At 41.3% G+C, this 27,381-nt stretch overlaps 1 protein-coding gene across 1 annotated transcript in view; it reads right to left on the bottom strand.

Annotated features, from left to right (window-relative positions):
• Nucleotides 1-27,381, bottom strand: part of LOC124605103 (hemocytin) — a 569,639-nt gene that overhangs the window by 138,198 nt on the left and 404,060 nt on the right. The window contains exons 54-57 of the mRNA XM_047136554.1: nucleotides 21,687-21,814; nucleotides 10,109-10,234; nucleotides 4,588-4,802; nucleotides 912-1,117 (exon numbers count right to left, since the gene is read on the bottom strand). Of these exons, the coding sequence (XP_046992510.1) occupies nucleotides 912-1,117; nucleotides 4,588-4,802; nucleotides 10,109-10,234; nucleotides 21,687-21,814 (675 nt within the window). The remainder of the gene's footprint in view (nucleotides 1-911; nucleotides 1,118-4,587; nucleotides 4,803-10,108; nucleotides 10,235-21,686; nucleotides 21,815-27,381) is intronic.

The raw sequence follows: 27,381 nt of genomic DNA, 5'->3' as shown, positions 1-27,381 counted from the left end.
AAATACATGAAGCTTTTGACTACATTGTTCCTACTTTCTTTCGAACCTTCAAATTGAGTGTTTGGATTTAGAGTCATTCCCTGGGCATCTGTCTTTCTTCCATTTTCCTACAAACCCGTAAAAGTAAAGATCATCCACAGACAATGGTAGGCACATTGGTACCATCTGACTGCCATGCCATCCTCTGACAATGGCATCATTGGATGCTTTATGGAGGGGCACTGGGTAAACACATAGCCGCTGCTGCCACTGTCAATTTTTGTGACCTGGAGCCGCTACTACTCAGGCAAAAAGTTCTTTGACTGCCATCATGTGACTAAGTGCACCCTGTTCCAGTCCTCCCATGAAGGAAAAATCCCTGGCAGTACTGGGAATCAGACCCAGGCCCTCCAGATGGAAGTCAGCTGCACTGACACTCAGATACCGAGGCTGACAGTTTGATTTCCTGCCTGGCAAAAGATTAATTTCTGTTGCACAAGTTCTTAGTGTCTCTAGAACTGTGACAGTATTAAGAACTGTAGTGTTAATTACTGATACAAATTTTCCAAAGAATGTCAAAGGGAGGGGCATAATAACAACAAGAACATCAACAACAACAATAATAATAATAATAATAATAATAATAATAAATATTAATGTTATGATTTTAAAGGGCTTTGGGGGACATAAAGATACTGATTGTCACTTTGTTTTACTCTAAAGTTTTTTTTCCACTTTATACCTGTGTAGCAAACTGAATCTAATCTCAGTCTATGCTGCAGCAGGAGCTGCAGCATATTGTCATCAAACAGGACATCATGGAAAATGTTAGTGAATTATTCGATAGTGCTAACAAAACAAATATACCATTAACTAAATTCCCCTTTGATGCTTGGCAGAACATAATAATAATAATAATAGGATTTACTTACGACAATCATTTTGGATTCTCCAACCAGTGAGATCTAAGCTGCTGTTCTGCAAATGGCACTGGCTCACAAACTTCTCCAAAATTTTGCAGTGGCAGCCATTTGGGTCAGAAACTGGGGATTGTAAGCAGGTGCACATGCTTTCCAAGCAGTCAGACACAAAATGATTGAGTTTCTCTATAGATGCGCACTGAGATAATGGAGGATCCCTTGAAAAAGAGAGAGAGAAAAAAAAAGCTCTACATAATGTTAATGATTCAAAAAGACCAAAATGAGGAAAGATTTCTTCTGCATATGCAGGATAAATCATTTAATGATGACTTCCCATGTTGCTCTCATTGAAAAATTATCTTTTATTACACAAGAAACACAGAAAATGAATGTAAGTCACAGACTGCAGAATAATGTGAACAATATGTATACGCTCTGAGCGTTTATTATTAGAACCAAGTGCAGGTGATTATGATAAACAAGTTATCTCTTTTGACAGACAGCATCAGGCTTTGATTGAGACACTGAGTATTGGTATTTTCATTATTTATTAATTTTATTCATCCAATAAAGTACTTTTACATCATTTTTGAATACATTTTCTGAAAAATTTTTAAACAAATTTTTGGAAAACTGTTTTGAGCAGCTAGTTTAGCAGCCCATATGCAATGGAAAAAATCTTAAACCTTGTAGTTACAAATAGGCTGGACTTTATCGACAACGTCAGTGTAGAAATGGGCTATGAGAGTATTTCTGTTAGAAAGATCAGATAAGCAGTTGTTAACACCTCACTTAGATACTGAACTGACATTGTTTAGTTCTAGTAAGATGGATGTAGAGGAATTATGGGCAAAGTTTAAGCACACTGTAAATCATAGTATGGAGAGTTAAGTGCATAGTATGTGGATTAAGGATGGAAAAGACTCACCATTGTTTAACAACAAAATTCAGAAAATGCTGAGAAAGCAGAGGCTGTTGCACTCTCAGTTCAAAAGAGAATGCATAAATGATGACAAGCAAAGGTTAGTGGAGATTCATGTGCCTGTGATAACATGTATGCATGAAGCATACAATAATTACTGCCATCGTATATTACAGAGAGCCCAAGAAAATTCTGGTCCTATGTAAAATTGCTAAATGGGTCTAAGGCTTCCATCCAGTCCCTTGTTGACCAGCCTGATAGCAAAACAAAAGCCTAAGTTTTAAATTTCGCATTCAAGAAATTGTTCACACACGAGAATCGTCCAAACGTACCATCATTTGAGCATCAGACAGTCTCAAATATGGATGGCATAGCAATAAGCATCCGTAGTATAGAGGAACAACTGAAAGACCTGAAAGCATATAAGTCACCAGGTTCAGATGGAATTCCAGTTTGTTTTACAAAGTATACTCTATGGCAGTGGTCTCTTACCTAGTTTGCAGTTATTGCAAATCCCTCACCCATTGCAAAGTCCCAAGTGACTGGAAAAAACCACACAAGACTCCTGTATGTAAGTAGGGAAAAAGAATGGAGCTGCAAAATTATTACAGACCAATATCCCTAACTTCAGTTTGGTGAAGAATCGTTGGACATTGTCTCAGTTTGAATATAATAAATTTCCTTGAGGCTGAGAAGCTTATGTTCATGAACTGGCATGGTTTTAGAAAGTACCACTTGTCCAAAACTCAGCTTGCTCTTTTCTCAGGTGATATGCTACGAACTATGGATGAAGGTTAACAGGACGATTCCATATTGCGGAAAGCATTTGATATGGTGCCCCATTGCAGGCAGTTTTGTTAATGAAGGTACAAGCATATGGAATAAATTCACAGATGTGAGTGGCTCAAATACTTCTTAAACAATAGAACCTAGTATGTTGTCCTCGACAGTGAGTGTACCTCAGAGACGAGGTTATCATCAAGAGTGACACAGGGAAATGTGATAGGACTGCTGTTGTTCTCTATATACATAAATTATTTGGAGGACAGGGTGGGCAGCAATTTGCAGTTGTTTGCTGATGATGCTGTGGTGTACAGTACGGTGTCAAAGTTTAGGACTGCAGGAAGGTACAAGATACTTAGACTAAATTTCCAGTTGATGTGATGAATGGCAGCTAACTGTAAACATGGGAAAATGTAAGCTGATGTAGGTGAGTAGGAAAAACAAACCTGTAATGTTCGGATACAGCATTTGTAGTGTACTGCTTGACACAATCAAGTCATTTAAATATCTGGCCATAAGATTGCAAAGCAATATGAAATGGAACAACCATGTGATGACTGTGGTATGGAAGCAAATAGTCAGCTTCAGCTTATTGGGAGAATTTTAGGAAAATGTGGTTCTTCTATAAACTGTATATAGGACACTGGTGCAACCTATTCTTGAGTACTGTTCAAGTGTTTGGGATCTGTTCCAGGCCAGATTAAAGGAAGACATCAAAGCAATTCAAAGGCAGGCTGCTAGATTCATTACCAGTAGATCCTAAAAACTGGCTGCTAGATGCATTACCAGTAGATCCTAAAAACTTGTGTTATGGAGATGCTTTAGGAACTCAAATGATTATCCCTGGAGGGAAGGTGACATTCTTTTCACAGAATACTACTGAGAAAACTTAGAGAACTGGCATTTGAAGCTGACTGCCAAACAATTCTACTCCCACCAACATACAACGCATGTAAGGACCACAAAGGTAAGATACAAGAAATTAGAGCACATAAACAGAGTAAATTTTTCATTATGTATCTTCACATCAGAAATAACACTTATCAATTTACCTGAATATGAAATAAAATAAAATAGACACAAATAGTTAAAAAATTCCAATCAGATCACTACTCTTAAGTGAAAGAACTTCTCATTGCATGTCTTATAGTTGAATGAGCCGCAATTTTCTTGAAATTAGTTTTTATTACTGGCTACAAAAAATTACTACAGACTAAACAGTCTGGTATGTATACTGAAAATGTTTAAAACATCTGCAAAAATGCTGGTATGATCTTAGAGTAGCACACAATACTGAGAAAAATCTACCAATTTTTCCATACTTATTTTATCACCAAATATTACACAGCAAAATCAATCTTCTTTTTAAAATTTTGTAATAGTGTCCTTTTGTATAGCAACTATGTTATACACTTCTGACAATAAAGAAAATCCAATTTAATCTTTTGGCCAGTATATCGAAGAAGTGACTGCAATGTATTATAAAGAAAATTTACCTCGATAATATCATTCAATTTCTAAGCATCACAATGTCCACATGTAACTATAAAAATGATAAAACTTGATTCTTATGTTCATACTGGATGCAATGGAACCTGCATTTAGAGGAGGTACTTCTTTTCCCCACATAATCCTGCAGGCTTCATAGTGTAAGCTCTCACAGTGTTCCTCACAATTTCTTGTAATGTGAAGTTTGAGCGAAGAGTGGAGTTAGAAGCAACTTTTTTATTATTACAAATTATTCTGCTACTGCAAACTTTAAAAATAATGGCATGTTATTTCAAATAATATTAAAAATTCATAGTTTTTATCTAACTTATCTTTTATGTCTATTCTGATAGCATAGTTCTCCATGGCTGATTTGTTGAAAAGAACTTCTATTTATGCAGCATAATTTTCAGTCACTGAAGTCTATTAACATGAATGACATACAAAATCAACTAAAATACAAATGAGAAATAAGTAATTGTTGGTTGTTCATACTTGACTTTGTTGCACAGACGGAATGCCTCATTCTGAATATCTGCAGGGCATGCCAATTGCTTGCAAGCTTCAGGGTTGTCTCCCAACATCCAGCTATCACCAAAACTTTCAAAAGTCAGTGCCTGTGTACCACTGGGAGTACGTTTATCATCTCCTGGGATGCCATTAAAGAAACCACAAAGACCATCTACAGCATCCATTAATTTTCCTGTCACCTGGTTTAAAAATAAATGAAATCAAATTGAAATAATCTTTACTGAAATACATTTGTTGTTATTTTAATCCCCCATTATTTAACATGATATAAATAAATCAGTATAAATATCTCAATGTTCTATTTTACAGAGACACAACAGTGAAGTTTTAGTAATTATAACAGCACTCAGATAAATATTGAGAAAAAACTGCATCCTTCTGCATCTCACTGACAGACAGTAGACACTAGTCCTACATCTACCACAACAAAAGCATATTCTACATACAGTGGATGAAAAGTTGAAAAGATTCACTAGTTTTTGGACACTGGGTTAGGGAAAATAAAACATGAGACTTTTAAGGGGAATGCCATCTTGATCAGAGGACACACCGAAAGGGGAAAAAAATCTTTTGTTATTTATCACAGAAGCTATTGGCACATTCAAAAGGTGTTCCATATGTCACCACAAAAAACTTTGACTGTATGCCCAATAACACAAAATATCCACTTTCTACCGAAGCAAGACAGTATAAATAGTGTCATGTAAGCCATTTTGCTGTTTGATAACCTAGCATGTAGTCATTCATTCAGAACTGTCAACTTTGTTCCAAAAATATGACTGCAGTTCCCTGCTACTTTTATGATGATTTGCTCCTACTATTATTTGCTTTTATGATGATTTGTTCCTACTATTATTTGCTTTTAATTTCATTTTAGTAAGTTCTTCTCTTATCAGATGATTTTCCATTATGGGGTGTGTTCACTACTGAGTTGATGTTGTAAGACATGACCTTAACAGGTGTTATTACAAACCATAGTGTAATAAAAAACTTCCTGGCAGATTAAAACTGTGTGCCCGACCGAGACTCGAACTCGGGACCTTTGCTTTTCGCGGGCAAGTGCTCTACCATCACAGCTACCGAAGCACGACTCACGCCCGGTCCCCACAGCCTTACTTCTGCCAGTATCACGTCTCCTACCTTCCAAACATTACAGAAGCTCTCCTGCATGAGTCGTGCTTCGGTAGCTCAGATGGTAGAGCACTTGCCCACGAAAGCCAAAGGTCCCGAGTTCGAGTCTCGGTCAGGCTCACAGTTTTAATCTGCCAGGAAGTTTCATATCAGCGCACAGTGAAAATCTTATTCTCGAAACATCCCCCAGGTTGTGGCTAAGCCATATCTCCGCAGTATCCTTTCTTTCAGGAGTGCTAGTTCTGCAAGGTTCGCAGGAGACCTTCTGTAAAGTTTGGAAGGTAGGAGACATGATACTGGCAGAAGTAAAGCTGTGGGGCCTGGGCGTGAGTCGTGCTTCGGTAGCTCAGATGGTAGAGCACTTGCCCGCGAAAGGCAAAGGTCCCAAGTTCGAGTCTCGGTCGGGCACACAGTTTTAATCTGCGAGGAAGTTTCATATCAGCACACACTCCACTGCAGAGTGAAAATCTCATTCTAGAAACATCCCCCAGGCTGTGGCTAAGCCATATCCCTGCAGTATCCTTTCTTTCATGAGTGCTAGTTCTGCAAGGTTCGCAGGAGAGCTTCTGTAAAGTTTGGAAGGTAGGAGACGTGATACTGGCAGAAGTAAGGCTGTGGGGACCGGGCGTGAGTTGTGCTTCGGTAGCTCAGATGGTAGGGCACTTGCCCGCGAAAGGCAAAGGTCCCAAGTTCGAGTCTCGGTCGGGCACACAGTTTTAATCTGCCAGGAAGTTTCATATCAGCGCACAATCCGCTGCAGAGTGAAAATCTCATTCATAGTGTAATATTTGGATGAAGGAGAAGTTGTAAAAGATGTAATGACATAGCAGTTGTTCTGAGGAGTCTTTATGATGCCTTGACAAATTGCTACCTATGAAAATTTCTTTTTGGAGTTGCACGGAAAAAATTCCAATTTATTAAATACTGAATCTAGTCTATAGGTAATGTCATTACCTATGTAGACTGGTAGGGTACTTCATATTGAGATCATTTGAGGAAGCTGTTGCTTCCATTCCATAGTACCTCTTGTATCTGGAATCTATGCAGGTGATGACTGCACCAGTGACAAATGCCACCCCAATCCATATTTTGCTACTTTTCTCAGATACCCCTTGTATTTCATTGACTCGTTTAAGATATTTGCTCTTACTGGTGGCTATTTTAGTTGTGGTACAAACAGTTGCACACATCAGCACCGAGGAATAGGTAAACCTGAAAATTGAATCAGGTTCTTGTTTCAAGAGTCAGTGGACTCACTGTACAAAACTGGCACGACCTCATCAATAAAACCAACTAATGCATTCAAATAACTTTCCAACACTGAAGTGTATCCACTTTTGATGATATATCAAGTGCATTCCTCTGCAAAACATAACAAAACACAAAATACTTAATCAGTAAGTAACAAAACATTATTAATCCAGTTTCTGATCAAAGTATACACTGCACCATATTAAATTGCAACAACTGAAATCAGGATCTAGCTACAATGAAGTGGCATCACCAAACATTTGGAATATTCAATTGCTTACAGATGCAAAGATCTCACTCAGTTGCTTCTTAGAAAGAGTACAGGAATATTAGGATACTTATGAACTTACAGAATTATACTATAAGAAGCCACAATAAATACGGGCTATATATACAGAGACAAATTTTTCAGCCACAGCTTTTGTATCCACACAGAATATTCTACTGAAATATATAATCCAATTTGAGTAGCATAGTCATCAACAAAAATGCTTAATAATTGTAACAAAAAATACTACTCAAAATTGTTAAAAGCAATGAACCCACCACTATGGTTAATAAGTTAAAAAAATGCAGGAGACACCAAAATGTGTATCCAGTGAGGTAAGGTATTCATTTGTTTCCTATGGAAATGTGAACACAATATGCAGCACAGAGTCACAATTACCACAACAGCACAAGAAGTAGCATTCCATTAGTGCTTGTTAACACTTCTTGGGTCACAAGGATAACAAACACATAATATGACCACTTAAGAGATAGCACTTGTCACTTCAAGTTGAGAGTCTTCTTTTTGCATGATGTAGGTAACTTTGAGACTAGGTTTCTGGCTCTCAAAAAGCCACAGTGTAGTCTGAGCATGGTTTCACAGAGAGATGGTTTAAATGGCGTATCACTTAGATCAAATGATCCTCCAATATAATGCTAAGAGGTTACTTATAGCAAGTCACAAAATACAACTATTATGAAAACAGGTTATTGCACCTCACCATAGTACACGGAATATAAAACCTGACAATGGAAAGAATAAGAACAATAGGAAAAGGACGGACTGCTACGCATCATATGGACGAGGCTATAAGTTGCAAACAGTCACAATGAAAAATATTGCTAAACATTTAAGATATCAGGCAAAAGAGACCTTCTTCTAAAGTAGAAAACACACACACACACACACACACACACACACACACACACACACACACACGGTCAGGCAAGGGGCTGGGGGAGGGGAGGGATAGCAGGATAGGACTGGGGCAAGGTGCTGTGCTGCCTGTGGGAGCATGCAGGGATGTAGTGGGGACAGACAGGATGGGCTGCTAGGTGCTGAGTCTGGAGGCTGTGCTAAGGGGGGTAGAGTGGGAGGGAAGGGGGAGGCGAGAAATGCAGAAGGGGAAAAACACTAGAAGGTGGTTGGTAGGACAGGAAGAGTGTCTAATGTTGGAGTGGGAGCAGGGAAGGGTTTAGATGGATAGAGGACAGGGACTAGCAAAGGCTGAGGTCAGGAGGGTTACAGGAACAAAGGATATATTTTAGAGCCGATTCCCACCTGTGCAAACCAGAAAACCTTGTGTCACCAGGAAGAATCCAAGGTGATGCAGGCTGTAAAGTGGTCATTGAAGTGAAGCACAGCACATTGAGCAGCTGGCTGTTGGTCACAGTTTGGTGGTGGCCACTCATGAGCAGAAAGACAGCTTGTTAGTTGTCATGCCCAGCAGAAAGTCAGCTTGTTAGTTGTCATGCGTCATGCCCACACAGAAAGTGGCACAGTGTTTTCAGCATAGTTTGTAGAGCAATGGTTTGTTAGGGTAGGAGATGCCTGTAAATAGGACGGCGGTAGGTGTAGTGGGAAGATGTATGGGGCAGCTCTTGCATTAGGTCTAGTGAACCTTGAGGCAAGGATTTGGGAGCAGGGGTGGAGCAGGGATGGACAAGGACATTGCATAGGTTTGGTGGGTGGTGGAACACCATTGAAGGAGGGGTGACAAGGATAGTTGGAGGATATTTCTCATTTCAAGGCATGGAAAGAGATTGTCAAAACCTTGGCGGAGAATGTGACTAATTTTGTACAGTCCTGAGTCACAAGAGGAGTGTTCCTTTGTGGCCAGACAGTGGGCATGGTAGAGGTGGTATGTGACTGGAACTCTCCCTGCAATGTATCATTTACTCCCAACCAACCTGGCCTCCATCTCTCCTAGTCTCTGTCCTTCACCTTCCTATCCTCTGTCCTGCTCCCACTCTAGCACTTCTATCTCACCAACACACCTATTAGTCTTTTTCCTCTTGTCTACTTGTCTCATCCCCCGTCCGCAGGACAGCTTCCCATCTTGGTACTTAGCACCTCATCCTGTCCCCAGCACATCCCTGCATGGTTCCACAGGGAGCATAGCATCTTTCATCACCCCCAACCTGCTATCCCTCCCCCTTCCTGGTTCACATCTCCTCCTTACCCCCATCACCCACACCAGCAGATTGCTGTTCACGGCAGTTGCAGGCGCAGTCAGATCCCAATGACCAGAGGCACTGGCCATGTGTGTGTGAGTTGTGCTTGTGTGAATATGTATATGTTTTCTAATTCGGAAGGAGTTTTTTGTCTGAGAGCCTATCTGAATACTTCCTCTATGTGGTGAATAGTAATCTACCCTATTCTTATTGTTGAATATAAAACCTGGTTTGAAAAGCATCACTAGCTGTGTAAAAATATTCTGACTACCAAATTTACATTATATGAACCAAAGAAGGCCTTTATGAGATGTAATGAAGTTGTGCAAAGCTAATGAATAGGCATAGGTTGTCTGAAGAGGTATTGTATCCAAGTATTAATGTTACACTGAGTTCCTGCATTTTAGTGAGAAAGAAGTATTGGGTAATGCACCACATGTTGCTTGCCACATTATTGTACTGTCTTATTTGATCAATATTTTATTCTGATTTCTTGGTATGGAACACTTGTTTTTCAACTGTTACTATAAAAAATTATCAACAAAAATGAGTAATTCTGCTCAAGTGCAGCAAGAGTACTTATTTTGTCGCCTAATAATGATGCTAAGCTTGTGCATTTGTTTTATTGGAGCAAACTTTTAAATAATAAAAAACTACATACCCCAATTTTCACTGATGCTTGCTCATCCCATGTAACCCAGAAACCATATCGGTTTGACTGGAAGTACAAACTGTCACCAACACGGTTTACCATAAATTCTTTGTTCTCAGAAGCAATGTTTGAAATCTGAAAAAAGAATATATTTTATAGCTTAAAAATCATGGTTAATTTTGTCTAACTCAAGATAAAACATTAAACGAAGGAAATATTCAGTTTAACAGCAGACAATATTCATAATACTACTGTAAGGTATTATAATAAGACTCATAATCACAAAATGTTGTTACAGTTTATGACATAATTTACACTCATACTACATTCATTGAAGTAGCAGAATGTACAGAATGCGGCAAACATGTCTTCTGAATGTAAAAATACATTTTCATACATTTTGCACACACACACACACACACACACACACACACACACACACACACAAACCTGTCTTACTATGTAACATCACCATGTAGAGTACAGGAAGCCTTAAGCGATTAAGAGGAAAATTAAGACTCAGGCAAAATGTTGTTCATGAATGATCGGGATGCATGCTCTACACAGGTAGTAATCAAAGCAGGATGCACATCAACAGGATGCATCAACACATGTGAGAAATGGACTTTATATTACCTGGGCATGTGCATGGTGTTTGAACTTGCCTTGTACAAATGCTGTCACAGAGAAATGTGTATTATAATATATGTGCAACACTTACATGTCAAGTGGGCCACAAAAATCATGTCACTGTGTGATGTGCTTCACAGCACTATGCATTATACACATGACATCTGTAAAGGGTAGCAGTTCTAAACAGAACAGGTTTCCACCCATGGACACAATTCTACCACTGGTTCATATGCTACCACCATACTGATGGTCGTGTCATGTCTCTTCATTCATGATGCCAGATTTTGAATAGATGACATTATAATTGTATAACACATGTGTGGGTGCATCCATGATGACCTCAATGAGATGGCACTAATGATCTTGACGCTGAATGTTCTAAATCCATTAAACACACACACACACACACACATCTCGATAAGCAATGCAGGCTATCCTGGAGAGATTGGAATGAGACAGATCAGGATTTATTATGAAAGTCACATAAAACTCCAAGATCAACGGAGACGTAGCAGGACATCAAATGCTTTCAACAAACAAATTTGGAAATATGGAAAATTATATGTCATCTTACAGGTGTCCAAGTTCTGGTGTTGCGAGTAAGAAATGAAATTAGTTGTGGTGAAGCAGGTAGCAAAGTCATTTCTACTGTGTTGCAGAAAAAGCTGTTTGACTGCATACTGCTTGTTATTGGTGTTATCCATACAAACTCTGTATCCATTCACACTCAACAACTGCTTAAAGATCACCACGTTGAAATGCAAAGCTGAGCATGAATACATGTCAGATGGTATACAATGAAAATCATCTGACAAATAGTTCACCATGTGATGGATTTGTTCTCTGCAAAGAGGAAGCTGGCATTATATTGATAGAATGATGTATTGGGCAAATTCGGAAACAGGTGTGTTCACAAGGCTATGAAAAGTAGTTGCTGTTGTGGTCTTCAGCCCAAAGACCGGTCTGAACAGCACACTATGCTACTCTATCCTATACATCTACATCTACATCTACGTTTATACTCTGCAAGCCACCCAACGGTGTGTGGCGGAGGGCACTTTACGTGCCACTGTCATTACCTCCCTTTTCTGTTCCAGTCGCGTATGGTTCGGGGGAAGAACGACAGTCTGAAAGCCTCCGTGCGCGCTCGAATATCTCTAATTTTACATTTGTGATCTCCTCGGGAGGTATAAGTAGGGGGAAGCAATATATTCGATACCTCATCCAGAAACGCACCCTCTCGAAACCTGGTGAGCAAGCTACACCGCGATGCAGAGCACCTCTCTTGCAGAGTCTGCCACTTGAGTTTGCTAAACATCTCCGTAACGCTATCACGGTTACCAGATAACCCTGTGACGAAATGCGCCGCTCTTCTTTGGATCTTCTCTATCTCACCCGATCTGGTATGGATCCCACACTGTTGATCAATACTCAAGTATAAGTCGAACGAGTGTTTTGTAAGCCACCTCCTTTGTTGATGGACTACATTTTCTAAGGACTCTCCCAATGAATCTCAACCTGGTACCCACCTTACCAACAATTAATTTTATGTGATCATTCCACTTCAAATCGTTCCGCACGCATACTCCCAGATATTTTACAGAAGTAACTGCTACCAGTTTTTGTTCCGTTATCATATAATCATACAATAAAGGATCCTTCTTTCTATGTATTCGCAATACATTACATTTGTCTATGTTAAGGGTCAGTTGCCACTCCCTTCACCAAGCGCCTATCCGCTGCAGATCTTCCTGCATTTCGCTACAGTTTTCTAATGCTGCAACTTCTCTGTATACTACAGCATCATCCGCGAAAAACCGCATGGAACTTCCGACACTATCTACTAGGTCATTTATATATATTGTGAAAAGCAATGGTCCCGTAACACTCCCCTGTGGCACGCCAAAGGTTACTTTAACGTCTGTAGACGTCTCTCCATTGATAACAACATGCTGTGTTCTGTTTGCTAAAAACTCTTCAATCCAGCCACACAGCTGGTCTGATATTCCGTAAGCTCTTACTTTGTTTATCAGGCGACAGTGCAGAACTGTATCGAGCACCTTCCAGAAGTCAAGGAAAATAGCATCAACCTGGGAGCCTGTATCTAATATTTTCTGGGCCTCATGAACAAATAAAGTGAGTTGGGTCTCACACAATCGCTGTTTCCAGAATCCATGTTGATTCCTACAGAGTAGATTCTGGGTTTCCAAAAACGACATGATACTCGAGCAAAAAACATGTTCCAAAATTCTACAACAGATTGACGTCAGAGGTGTAGGTCTATAGTTTTGCGCATCTGCTCGACGACCCTTCTTGAAGACTGGGACTACCTGTGCTCTTTTCCAATCATTTGGAACCTTCCATTCCTCTAGAGACTTGGGGTACACGGCTGTCAGAAGGGGGGCAAGTTCTTTCGCGTACTCTGTGTAGAAACGAATTGGTATCCCATCAGGTCCAGTGGACTTTCCTCTGTTGAGTGATTCCAGTTGCTTTTCTATTCCTTGGACACTTATTTCGATGTCAGCCATTTTTTCGTTTGTGCGAGGATTTAGAGAAGAAACTGCAGTGCGGTCGTCCTCTGTGAAACAGCTTTGGAAAAAGGTGTTTAGTATTTCAGCTTTACGCGTGTCATCCTCTGTTTCAATGCCATCATCATCCTGGAGTGTCTGGATAGCCCCATCATCTCTGAATAACTACTGCAACTGACATTTGTTTGAACCAGCTTACTGTATTCATTTCTTGGTCTCCTTCCACAATTTTTATCCTCCTCCCATCAACACTTACCTTTAATATTAAAATTGATGATTCTGTGATGTCTCAAAATATGCCCTATCACCCAATCCCTTCTTCTGATCAAGTTATGCCACAAATTTCTTTTCTCACCAACTCTGTTCAATACTTTCTCATTAGTTACATGCTATACACACCTAATCTTCAGCATTCCTCCATAGCACCACATTACGAAAGTTTCTATTCTCTTCTTTTCTGAACAACTAGTCACCCGTATTCATTTTCATGTAAGGCTACACTCCTCACAAACACCTTCAAAAAAGACTTGCTAACACTTAAATTTATATTTGATGTTAACACATTTCTCTCCTTCAGAAAAACTATTCTTGGCATTGCTAGTCTACATTTAATATCCTATCTACTTCAGCCATCATCACTTGTTTTAACACCCAAATAGAAGAACTCATCTACTGCTTTTGGTGTCTCACTTCCTGGCCTGCTTTCCTCAGCATCACCTGATTTAATTAGACTACACTACATTACCTTTGTTTTACTTTTGTTGGTTCATTTTCTAAACCCCTTTCAAGACTCTGTCTGCACTGTTGAACTCTCTACAAAGTCCTTGCTATCTCTGAAGACTTGCAATGTCATCAGCAAACCTCAAAGTTTTTATTTCTTCTCCCTGATCTTTAATTTCTTTTCAAAATTTTTCTTTGATTTCCTTCACTGCCTGCTCAATGTACAGACTGAATAAATTCAGGGACCTCGGGGGTCTTGTTTCAACTTAGGTCTTTCAATACCCTGTCACTTTTTTCTCACAGGAAAAAGGAAAGCCGCGACTCACCTTATAGCCGAGATGCTGAGTTGCAGATAGGCACCACAAAAAGACTGTCACAAATAAAGCTTTCAGCCTTCATCGAGAATAGATGACACACACACACACACATTTTCCTTTTCATAATATTGTTACATTCCATCCTGGATTTTCCATTGTTTGATTTTCTCTTAACCACTCTATATATTCCTTCCACCTTTCAGCTTTCCCTTCTTTGCTTAATACTGGTTTTCTGTCTGATTTCTTGACATTCATACGGATGCTTTTGTTTTCTCTAAAGGCCCCTTTAATTTTCCTACAGGTGGTATCTACCTTTCCCCTTGTTATACACGTTTCTATAACCTTGCATTTGTCCTCTAGCTTTTCCTTCTTAACCATTTTGCATGTTATGCCAATTTCATTTTCTTAAATGTCTGTACTCCCTTTTGCCAGCTTCATTTGCTGCAATTAAGTTCAAAATCTCCTGTGACATATAAGGATTTCTAAAAGGTTTTATCTTTTTACCTATTTGATCCTCTGCTGTCTTCACTATACCATCTCTCAATGCTATCCATTCATCTTTTACTGTATTCCAAGTGAATTATGGTCAGAGTCAACATCTACTCCTGGAAATGGCTTAGTTTAAAATCTGGTTCCAACATTTCTGTTTCACCTTTGTACGATGAATCTAAAACTTCTGAGGTTTACCAGGTGTCTTTCACGTAAACAAGTTTCTTTCATGTTTCTTAAACCAATTGTTAGCAATGATAAAATTTTGGTCTGTGTAAAATTGTACCAGCCAGCTTCCTTTTCCATTCCTTTCCCCTGGTCCACAGTCTACTACTACTTTTCCTTAGCCTCCCTTCCCCACTATCAAATTCCAGTCCGTCATCAGAATAAATATTTCTCTCCCTTAACAATTTGAAGAATTGATTTTATTTCCTCATATTTTCTTTGAATCTCTTCATCATCTGCAAGGGTAGTTAGCATATGAACTTTACTACTGTGATGGGTGTTTGCTTCATGCCTATCATAGCTATGATAATGCACTGACCATGCTGTTCATAGTAGTTTACCCGCATTCCTATTTTCTTATTTATTATTACATCTACTCCTGTGTTACCCCTATTTGATTTTGTATTTATAACCTTGTACTCATTTGACCAGAAGTCCTGTTCATCCTGCCACTATACTTCACTTATTACCACTATATCTAACTTCAACCTATCCATTCATCTCTTTTAAATTTTCTATCCTACCTACCCAATTACAAGATCTAATATTTATGTTCCAACATGCAGAATGCCAGTTTTGTTTTTATAATGAAAGCATGCTCCTGAGTAATCCTTGTCCGGAGATCTGAAGGGGGCAATTTTACCCAAGAGGATGCCCTTCGGCAAAATAATGGCTGTAATTTTCCCTTGATTTCTGCCATTTCAGTACCAGGACAGCAAGGCCATGTTGGTTGAAGTTACAAGGCTACGACAGTCAATCATGCAGAGTGTTACACCTGCAACTACTGAAAAGGCTGCTGCCACTCTTCAGGAACCACATGTTTGTATGACCTCTCCACAGATACCTTCTATTGTGGTTGCACTTACAGTACAAATATCTGCATAACAAGCCACCTCACCTTGGCAAGGTCCGTGATTGAAAATAAGTAAATTGCTTACGTTCCAAGACTGACGGTCTCACTATATTTAAAATGTGAAATCCAACAACAAAATTTAGGCAAAAATAATTGGTCTCACATATAATTTCTATTTTCTTGTGATGTCATATTTACTGCCAATATATTCTGTCCACAACCACCAATAGATATTTATCATAACTAGGAAATAAGTGAAAATAGTGATAAAAAATAAATAAAAAATAAAAAAAGGCTTTATGCATCCTAATGTGATTGAAAATTGGACAGATGACCAGTTATTGATCAGCTACAACTGTGAATAAAAAGCAAAGAAGAGTACAATATATATACAAAGATGATGTGACTTACCAAATGAAAGTGCTGGCAGGTCGACAGACACACAAACACAAACATACACACAAAATTCAAGCTTTCGCAACAAACTGTTGCCTCATCAGGAAAGAGGGAAGGAGAGGGAAAGACGAAAGGGTGTGGGTTTTAAGGGAGAGGGTAAGGAGTCATTCCAATCCCGGGAGCGGAAAGACTTACCTTAGGGGGGAAAAAAGGAAAAAAGGACGGGTATACAATCGCACACACACACATATCCATCCACACATATACAGACACAGACGTATATATATATATAATGGAAGGAAACATTCCATGTGGGAAAAATTATATATAAAAACAAAGATGAGGTGACTTACCGAACAAAAGCGCTGGCAGGTCGATAGACACACAAACAAACACAAACATACACACAAAATTCAAGCTTTCGCAACAAACTGTTGCCTCATCAGGAAAGAGGGAAGGTAGTGTAGAGGCAAAGAAGTTGTTGAAAGACAGGTGAGGTATGAGTGGCGGCAACTTGAAGTTAGCGGAGATTGAGGCCTGGCGGATGACGAGAAGAGAGGATATACTGAAGGGCAAGTTCCCATCTCCGGAGTTCGGATAGGTTGGTGTTGGTGGGAAGTATCCAGATAACCTGGACGGTGTAACACTGTGCCAAGATGTGCTGGCTGTGCACCAAGGCATGTTTAGCCACAGGATGGTCCTCATTACCAACAAACACTGTCTGCCTGTGTCCATTCATGCGAATGGACAGTTTGTTGCTGGTCATTCCCACATAGAATGCATCACAGTGTAGGCAGGTCAGTTGGTAAATCACGTGGGTGCTTTCACACGTGGCTCTGTCTTTGATCGTGTACACCTTCCAGGTTACAGGACTGGAGTAGGTGGTGGTGGGAGGGTGCATGGGACAGGTTTTGCATCGGGGGCGGTTACAAGGATAGGAGCCAGAGGGTAGGGAAGGTGGTTTGGGGATTTCATAGGGATGAACCAACAGGTTACGAAGGTTAGGTGGACGGCGGAAAGACACTCTTGGCGGAGTGGGGAGGATTTCATGAAGGATGGATCTCATTTCAGGGCAGGATTTGAGGAAGTCGTATCCCTGCTGGAGAGCCACATTCAGAGTCTGGTCCAGTCCCGGAAAGTATCCTGTCACAAGTGGGGCACTTTTGTGGTTCTTCTGTGGGGGATTCTGGGTTTGAGGGGACGAGGAAGTGGGTCTGGTTATTTGCTTCTGTACCAGGTCGGGAGGGTAGTTGCGGGATGCGAAAGCTGTTTTCAGGTTGTTGGTGTAATGATTCAGGGATTCCGGACTGGAGCAGATTCGTTTGCCACGAAGACCTAGGCTGTAGGGAAGGGACCGTTTGATGTGGAATGGGTGGCAGCTGTCATAATGGAGGTACTGTTGCTTGTTGGTTGGTTTGATGTGGACGGACGTGTGAAGTTGGCCATTGGACAGGTGGAGGTCAACGTCAATGAAAGTGGCATGGGATTTGGAGTAGGACCAGGTGAATCTGATGGAACCAAAGGAGTTGAGGTTGGAGAGGAAATTCTGGAGTTCTTCTTCACTGTGAGTCCAGATCATGAAGGTGTCATCAATAAATCTGTACCAAACTTTGGGTTGGCAGACTTGGGTAACCAAGAAGGCTTCCTCTAAGCGACCCATGAATAGGTTGGCGTACGAGGGGGCCATCCTGGTGCCCATGGCTGTTCCCTTTAATTGTTGGTATGTCTGGCCTTCAAAAGTGAAGAAGTTGTGGGTCAGGATGAAGCTGGCTAAGGTAATGAGGAAAGAGGTTTTAGGTAGGGTGGCAGGTGATCGGCGTGAAAGGAAATGCTCCATCGCAGCGAGGCCCTGGACGTGCGGAATATTTGTGTATAAGGACGTGGCATCAATGGTTACAAGGATGGTTTCCGGGGGTAACAGATTGGGTAAGGATTCCAGGCGTTCAAGGAAGTGGTTGGTGTCTTTGATGAAGGATGGGAGACTGCATGTAATGGGTTGAAGGTGTTGATCTACATAGGCAGAGATACGTTCCGTGGGGGCTTGGTAACCAGCTACAATGGGGCGGCTGGGATGATTAGGTTTGTGGATTTTAGGAAGAAGGTAGAAGGTAGGGGTGCGGGGTGTCAGTGGGGTCAGGAGGTTGATGGAGTCAGGTGAAAGGTTTTGCAGGGGGCCTAAGGTTCTGAGGATTCCTTGAAGCTCCGCCTGGACATCGGGAATGGGGTTACCTTGGCAAACTTTGTATGTGGTGTTGTCTGAAAGCTGACGCAGTCCCTCAGCCACATACTCCCGACGATCCAGTGCCACGGTCGTGGAACCCTTGTCCGCCGGAAGAATGACGATGGATCGATCAGCCTTCAGGTCACGGATAGCCTGGGCTTCAGCAGTGGTGATGTTGGGTGTAGGATTAAGGTTTTTTAAGAAGGATTGAGATGCAAGGCTGGAAGTCAGAAATTCCTGGAAGGTTTGGAGAGGGTGATTTTGAGGAAGAGGAGGTGGGTCCCGCTGTGACGGAGGATGGAACTGTTCCAGGCAGGGTTCAATTTGGATGGTGTCTTGAGGAGTCGGATCATTAGGAGTAGGATTAAGATCATTTTTCTTCGTGGCAAAGTGATACTTCCAGCAGAGAGTATGGGTGTAGGACAGTAAATCTTTGACGAGGGCTGTTTGGTTGAATCTGGGAGTGGGGCTGAAGGTGAGGCCTTTGGATAGGACAGAGGTTTCGGATTGGGAGAGAGGTTTGGAGGAAAGGTTAACTACTGAATTAGGGCGTTGTGGTTCCAGATTGTGTTGCTCGGAGTTTTGAGGTTTTGGAGGGAGTGGAGCTGGAAGTGGGAGATTGAGTAGATGGGAGAGACTGGGTTTGTGTGCAATGAGAGGAGGTTGAGGTTTGCTGGAAAGGTTGTGAAGGGTGAGTGAGTTGCCTTTCCGGAGGTAGGAAACCAGGAGATTGGATAGTTTTTTGAGGTGGAGGGTGGCATGCTGTTCTAATTTACGGTTGGCCTGTAGGAGGATGCTCTGAACACCCGGTGTGGATGTGGGAGAGGAAAGATTAAGGACTTTTATTAAGGATAGGAGTTGACGGGATATATATATATATATATATATATATATATATATATATACACACTCTCCTGGAAATGGAAAAAAGAACACATAGACACCGGTGTGTCAGACCCACCATACTTGCTCCGGACACTGCGAGAGGGCTGTACAAGCAATGATCACACGCACGGCACAGCGGACACACCAGGAACCGCGGTGTTGGCCGTCGAATGGTGCTAGCTGCGCAGCATTTGTGCACCGCCACCGTCAGTGTCAGCCAGTTTGCCATGGCATACGGAGCTCCATCGTAGTCTTTAACACTGGTAGCATGCCGCGACAGCGTGGACGTGAACCGTATGTGCAGTTGACGGACTTTGAGCGAGGGCGTATAGTGGGCATGCGGGAGGCCGGGTGGACGTACCGCCGAATTGCTCAACACGTGGGGCGTGAGGTCTCCACAGTACATCGATGTTGTCGCCAGTGGTCGGCGGAAGGTACACGTGCCCGTCGACCTGGGACCGGACCGCAGCGACGCACGGATGCACGCCAAGACCTTAGGATCCTACGCAGTGCCGTAGGGGACCGCACCGCCACTTCCCAGCAAATTAGTGACACTGTTGCTCCTGGGGTATCGGCGAGGACCATTCGCAACCGTCTCCATGAAGCTGGGCTACGGTCCCGCACACCGTTAGGCCATCTTCCGCTCACGCCCCAACATCGTGCAGCCCGCCTCCAGTGGTGTCGCGACAGGCGTGAATGGAGGGACGAATGGAGACGTGTCGTCTTCAGCGATGAGAGTCGCTTCTGCCTTGGTGCCAATGATGGTCGTACGCGTGTTTGGCGCCGTGCAGCTGAGCGCCACAATCAGGACTGCATACGACCGAGGCACACAGGGCCAACACCCGGCATCATGGTGTGGGGAGCGATCTCCAACACTGGCCGTACACCACTGGTGATCGTCGAGGGGACACTGAATAGTGCACGGTACATCCAAACCGTCATCGAACCCATCGTTCTACCATTCCTAGACCGGCAAGGGAACTTGCTGTTCCAACAGGACAATGCACGTGCGCATGTATCCCGTGCCACCCAACGTGCTCTAGAAGGTGTAAGTCAACTACCCTGGCCAGCAAGATCTCCGGATCTGTCCCCCATTGAGCATGTTTGGGACTGGATGAAGCGTCGTCTCACGCGGTCTGCACGTCCAGCACGAACGCTGGTCCAACTGAGGCGCCAGGTGGAAATGGCATGGCAAGCCGTTCCACAGGACTACATCCAGCATCTCTACGATCGTCTCCATGGGAGAATAGCAGCCTGCATTGTTGCGAAAGGTGGATATACACTGTACTAGTGCCGACATTGTGCATGCTCTGTTGCCTGTGTCTATGTGCCTGTGGTTCTGTCAGTGTGATCATGTGATGTATCTGACCCCAGGAATGTGTCAATAAAGTTTCCCCTTCCTGGGACAATGAATTCATGGTGTTCTTATTTCAATTCATCAGGAAAGAGCGAAGGAGAGGGAAAGACGAAAGGAAGTGGGTTTTAAGGGAGAGGGTAAGGAGTCATTCCAATCCCGGAAGCAGAAAGACTTACCTTAGGGGGAAAAAAGGATGGGTATACACTCGCACACACACACATATCCATCCACACATATACAGACACAAGCAGACATATTTAAAGACAAAGAGTTTGGCCCAAACCCTTTGTCTTTAAATATGTCTGCTTGTGTCTGTATATGTGTGGGTGGATATGTGTGTGTGTGCGAGTGTATACCCGTCCTTTTTTCCCCCTAAGGTAAGTCTTTCTGCTCCCGGGACTGGAATGACTCCTTACCCTCTCCCTTAAAACCCACTTTCTTTCGTCTTTCCCTCTCCTTCCCTGTTTCCTGATGAGGGAACAGTTTGTTGCGAAAGCTTGAATTTTGTGTGTATGTTTGTGTTTGTTTGTGTGTCTATCGATGTGCCAGCGCTTTCGTTTGGTAAGTCACATCATCTTTGTTTCTAGATATATTTTTCCCATGTGGAATGTTTCCCTCTATTAATATATATATATAAAAACAAAGATGATGTGACTTACCATACGAAAGCGCTGGCAGGTCGATAGAAACACAAACAGACACATACATACACACACAAAAAAAAAAAAAAATTATATATATATATATATCATCCTCAAATATGAAATCGTTAAATAAGGCAAAAGTAGCAGACATAATGTAAATGCTGTGTTTTTTTTCAGTGCAGTTGACTGATATGTTCTGAGATTTGTAGCTGAGTTAACAATTTATTTTATGTAACATTCTGGAGGCTAAAGTTACAGGTTTCAGTTATGAAATGTGGGGAGAAACACTAATGAAAACTACAATGAAATTACTTCTTACCTGGTCAGGTGCATAAGTATAATCATTGAATTCAACATTCAAATCAGACTGAAGATTGACATAATCTGCATCATGCTTTATGTGCAGGTATGGAGAGCATTGCATAATTGTTGTGCAGTTCCGATTAACTGAAATACAAAAATTTTATACTATTATGAGAGCCATCCTGTATATTTTTACTAATAGGAGAAGCAGTTATTATAACAATTACCACACACAAGGTATGTATTTACAAAGATATACCAGTACTCTTATAACTTACAAGACAATATAACAGCACAACGCTATTGTAATAACCATAACACAACTAATATGTAAAACCAAGATACACTACTGATGTTTGACAATAACATTTATTTTAGAGTTCATTGTGAATTGATTTTTGGCCTTCTAGGCCATCCTCAGAGAACCTGAGACTAAACTACCTACTCCACATAACACCAGCATGAGTTTATAGTTGTGCAAGTTTGCACTTTTCTGAAGATATTTAAATTTTTATGACTATATATCTATACAAAAACATGTGCATAATGAAATACTCAAAGAAGCTACAAATAAATGAAGTCTACAGTTGAAAAAGAGTACATATTTTTGGAAAAACAGTCTTTGCACACCTACAAAGTCATGATCTTGTATGGATTATTTCATTGGTCTGAGGTTATCTGAGAGTAGCCTAAAAGTCAGAAGCTGGTTCACAAAAAACTAAATTATTCTGGAATATCAATAAGTGTATTTCAATTTCCAATATGTCCATGTCACCTAAGTACCAGTGGAATATTTCATAAACACAACCCTAGCTGAACAGGCCTTGAAATGCCCAATGGTGTCGACTGATCACTGTGTCATCCTCAGCCAACAGGCATCACTGGATGCTGACATAGAGGGGTATGTGGTCAGCACACTGCTCTCCTGACCACTGTCAGTCTTTGTAACCAGAGCTGCTACTTCCCAATCAAGTAGCTCCTCAGTTGGCCTCATATGGGCTGAGTGCACCCCGCTCACCAACAGTGCTTGGCAGACCTGGACAGTCATGCACTCAAGTGCTAGTCCGGCAACACTTAACTTCAATGATCTGATGGGAACCGTGTTACGTTTCGTACAAAACTGGACATTGAGAAGATTCACCATATAGAGGAAATGTTGAATCGCAAAGAGGCACAACAAAAAGATTGCTAACATTTAAGCTTTCAGCCAGAGGCCTTCTGCTTGAGTAGAAAGCACACACATTAACACAAGCACAGCTCACACACACATGACCACAGTATCTCATCGTTGTTTTTCCATCCTGGATTTTTCACTGTTTAAAATTGGACAAATCTTTACGTTTTCTTTGAACAGTAACATACAGAGACAAACTTCACTTAAAATTATAAACAATTTCTCAAGAGAATGTTATTTTTAATATGTGTTTCAGACATAGAGGGCTTTTCATTTGATCACAAATACCTTATCAAGATTACTTGAAATAATATTCTACACATGTGTTGGACTGGGATTCAAACTCAGAAGTTCTCCTATCTTGGAAATCCTGTTACTGACTGAGTACATGCATGCATGACTCATGAGCCACTTACAAAACTTCAGTCTCCCAGTATTTCTTTCCTACTTTCCAAACTTCATTCAACCTCTTACACCTACAGTGGCTGAAATCAGATAAAGACAGAATTCCACAAGATTTTTCCTGGTTAAAAATACACTTTTTCTAAGGTGAAAAAAAAAACATTTTCCTTGGTGAAAATACACTTTTTGCTAGGTGAAAGTACATTTTTTCTTTGTTAAGTGATGATATACTTTCCCTTCTGAGCTGTAGAACTTACAGCCCTTTGATTGGTGAAGGTTTTATACACTGGCATAGAACTTACCAGCACTTTAGGAAATGAAACACATAAAGAAAAAACTTGTTTCTGAACGACCTTTGATGTGCAGCAACTTTTACACTGCATATTTTCGTATTATGAAAGTATAAACACAAATTCCACCAAATACATCACGATAACTTCCAAAGCACTGAAATTGAGATTGTGATGTGCTTTTGGCAGCCAATCATAGCTCATATCACATGATCTTTCCAGCCAATGACAGCAGGTATTCAGAGCATAGGGCACATGATGTAACCAGCCAACTGCAACATCATTGTTAAGTTGCACAAACACACAAATAAGAAAAGTTCATGATTTAAATCCATATACAAACAGAATAGCTACAAGAAAAACTAAGCTTTTACATATATTTGTAATCATAAAGTTTTTCCTGTGTTTTTCTGAGGCTGTGGCTAGGCAGATCCTAAGAGCATAGCTTAAATTGCAGTAGCTGAATATTTCTGATGAGCGCAATGATAAATTTCACTGCTAAGCACCAAGCATTTCGTGGGCTACATAGCTGTTCCATCAAGCACATGTTTTTCCACAGAGAAGCCAATTAGATGTGAAATTACATGTTTTTGGAGGATAATTACACTTTTTGCCATCATTATTGCTTAATTTGTAATCTATGAAAGAACTAAAATAAATATGAAAAACTAACCTTGAAACTTGGTCTTTTTTAGTTTGTGTTATATTTTAAGATACATCAAACACCAATGTGCCAGTAAAACCTTAAGTAATGGCATAAATGGCTGATCTTGTAAGCCTGAGATTTTTCTAAGTGGCTGGTCCTCAGTGTTAAACTTTGAATGAGAGTTTAACACTCTGTGATTTATGAAATTTATGGCCCTTTCTCACTTGCACATTCATCTTGTGTAAAAGCAAATTTACTTTGAAAGTAATGCTTCTCAAACCAACACTCGTAATATTTTCCCATGACCTGTTAGAAATGTAAACAGTGGTGACATCATGCTCATCAAAATGAGGCCCACGAGAAAGATGCATCGAAAGTAGTTTGTTGTTATGAAGTACTGCATAATCTTTGACGCATCTGTTTACATTTGGGTGTTAAAGCAGGTTTCTGCAGTCGTTTCCTGAATGTGAGATGTTTATCACGTGACATAATTGTCATAGATGTCTGGCAGTTACTGACAACTGTAAATCACCAACAAGTTGAGAAGACTAACAGTCTGTGGCTCCTGCTTTGCAAAAGTCTGGTATGATATTGGTTGATGAGGGCAGTGGTTCTTTGCAGTTGGTTCATAGGGTTGGTTGACGGTTAGGAACATACGTGAATGTCACATTGTTAATCTAATGGTGGACTAGGTTTGGGGGGTTATGTCTGAGGAGGTGCTAGTTAGACCTTCAGCATAATGGGTAAGGGACTGCTCAACACTACAGATGGCCAAACTACATGGTAGAGAGTTTTTGGTGTGTCAGGAATGGCAGTTAGCAAATTAGTGGTAATGTTGATGGTTAATGGGCCTGACATGAACAGAGGTTCATAGCAATCCATAAGAGAGGTGGAGGTCAGTGTTAAGGAAGGACTGGGGAAGACTAAGTGAACTGGATGGGAGAGAATGTGGCTGAAGCTGTGAAGGAATGAGGATAGTGTCCTTTGACCCTGGCTCCAGACCGTGAAGATATCACAATGAACCTGAACCAGCCAACGGGTTGTAGTTTTAGGTGGGTAGAGTTCCTCTAGATGGCCCATAAACAGGCTGCCACAGAAGGATGCCATGCAGGTTCCAATGGCCATTCTTTAGGTTTGTTTTGTATATTTCCCTCAAAGGAGAACTGGTTTTGATTGCGAATGCAGTCAGTCATGTGTATAAGGAATGAGGTGGTGAGTGTGGTTAATGGGCTTGACATGAACAGAGGTTCATAGCAATCCATAAGAGAGGTGGAGATCAGTGTTAAGGAAGGACTGGGGAAGACTAAGTGAACTGGATGGGAGAGAATGTGGCTGAAGCTGTGAAGGAATGAGGATAGTGTCCTTTGACCCTGGCTCCAGACCGTGAAGATATCACAATGAACCTGAACCAGCCAACGGGTTGTAGTTTTAGGTGGGTAGAGTTCCTCTAGATGGCCCATAAACAGGCTGCCACAGAAGGATGCCATGCAGGTTCCAATGGCCATTCTTTAGGTTTGTTCTGTATATTGCCCTCAAAGGAGAACTGGTTTTGATTGCGAATGCAGTCTGTCATGTGTATAAGGAATGAGGTGGTGAGTGTGGAATCAGTAGGACATTGGAAGAGGTAGTGTCCAACAGAAGCAAGGCCATTGGCATGGGGAATATTAGTGTAGAGAGTTGTGGCATCAATACAGAAAAGTAGGGATATTATAAGTTGTACGGTCATTATGGTTAAGGGAGTTGTAGGAAGTGAGTTGTGTCTTTGATAAGGGAAATTAGTCAAAAGAAGCCAACATTCTTTTTAACCACCTACAATGGTGTGACCATATGGTAAAGTTTATAGATTTTGGGAATTATGTAGAAGGTGGTTGTGTGGTTAGTAGTTGGGGGGAGGAGAAAGATGGACTGGGCAGAGATCCTGGTATGAACCTGAGGATTTGAGTAGGAATTTGAGGTTATGTTGAACTTTCAGGGTGGGTTCATTTTGGAAGTGCTTGTGGATGGAAGAGTCGGCAAGTGGCAGATAGATTATATCAAGTACTAATGTAGTTCACTGTGAGAGTGGTGGAGCTATGTCTGCAGAGAGAGTGATTAAATTGGGATATGTCTTCAGTTTGTGGATCACTGTTCCTTCCTCCATCAAGAGGTTATTGTTATTGGAGAGGGGCCTAGGAGCAGCAGGTTATCCAAGTTAGAGGGGAGACATTCCTGGAGCCACTTGGATAGTCTTAGCAGGTCGCTTCCAAGATTCTGGCAGGTGTGCCAGCCCTGGATAGAATCTGCCCAGTGGATTAACAATGAGGGTAGTGTGCAGGCCAGGTGGATGTGGTTTTTAGGCAGTTTCCCACATCGAGCAGGTGAATACAGGGCTGGTACCCAAGCCTGAGCCCAGTTACACAATTTGAAAACATTTGGAAAATGTTCAGACACATGGATACACTGTATGCATGAGTTTGGTGTACACATATTCCCTCCTGGGAGGGGATTGGTGGTGGTGGTAGGGGGAATGGGCTGGTGACAGGAATGGCATCCAGCTGTGCTACCCCTTAAATTAACCATGCAAAATCCAACAGTAAACATGCTGAACCTGCATAGATGCAGGTTAAAGGCCCCATAAAAAGAAGAGGCAATAAATTCCTGGAAGGTAACCAGGGGCTGATTAGGTGGGAGTGAAGAAGAGTTAGAACTGGATGGAAGTATGAACCAGAGGAAGCAAGATTTAGAGTTAGATTTTGGTTGGCTTTCGCAGAAGGACTTGATGGCAAAAAATTGTTTATGTTGTAGGGATTGTAGGAGACTAGGTCTCTGACAAATTCAGCATGACTAATCCTGCATGTATGGCTGAAAGTGATGCCACTGGATACAAATGAAATTTCGGGAGGGCTGACTTTTTTTGATTGATAGTTTGTAACAATGTCTTTGTTTTGTCTGGGTTCTTGATTCTGTAGAATATTGGGAGGGAGTTTTAGGGGATGTGTTATGTGGTAGGTGAAAACGGTTAGCAAGGTATCCTCTGGGTGCTGTGAGGGGTTGATGAGGGAGTGTACTGAAAAAGGGGAGGGGTGGGGTTTAGGACATTAAAAGAAGAAAGGAAAAACACAATGTAAACTAAATAAACACAGGAAATAGAAAAACAAATATGTTGACAGCTGTGAAGGAACCTATGGAAAACACGTTGAGGGCTTGGGAAATGAAAATG

This window comes from Schistocerca americana, chromosome 3 (genome assembly GCF_021461395.2).
Source record: "Schistocerca americana isolate TAMUIC-IGC-003095 chromosome 3, iqSchAmer2.1, whole genome shotgun sequence".
Lineage (NCBI taxonomy): Eukaryota > Metazoa > Arthropoda > Insecta > Orthoptera > Acrididae > Schistocerca > Schistocerca americana.
Note: the sequence above shows the minus strand (reverse complement) of the source record. Positions and strands in the feature narration are given on the sequence as shown.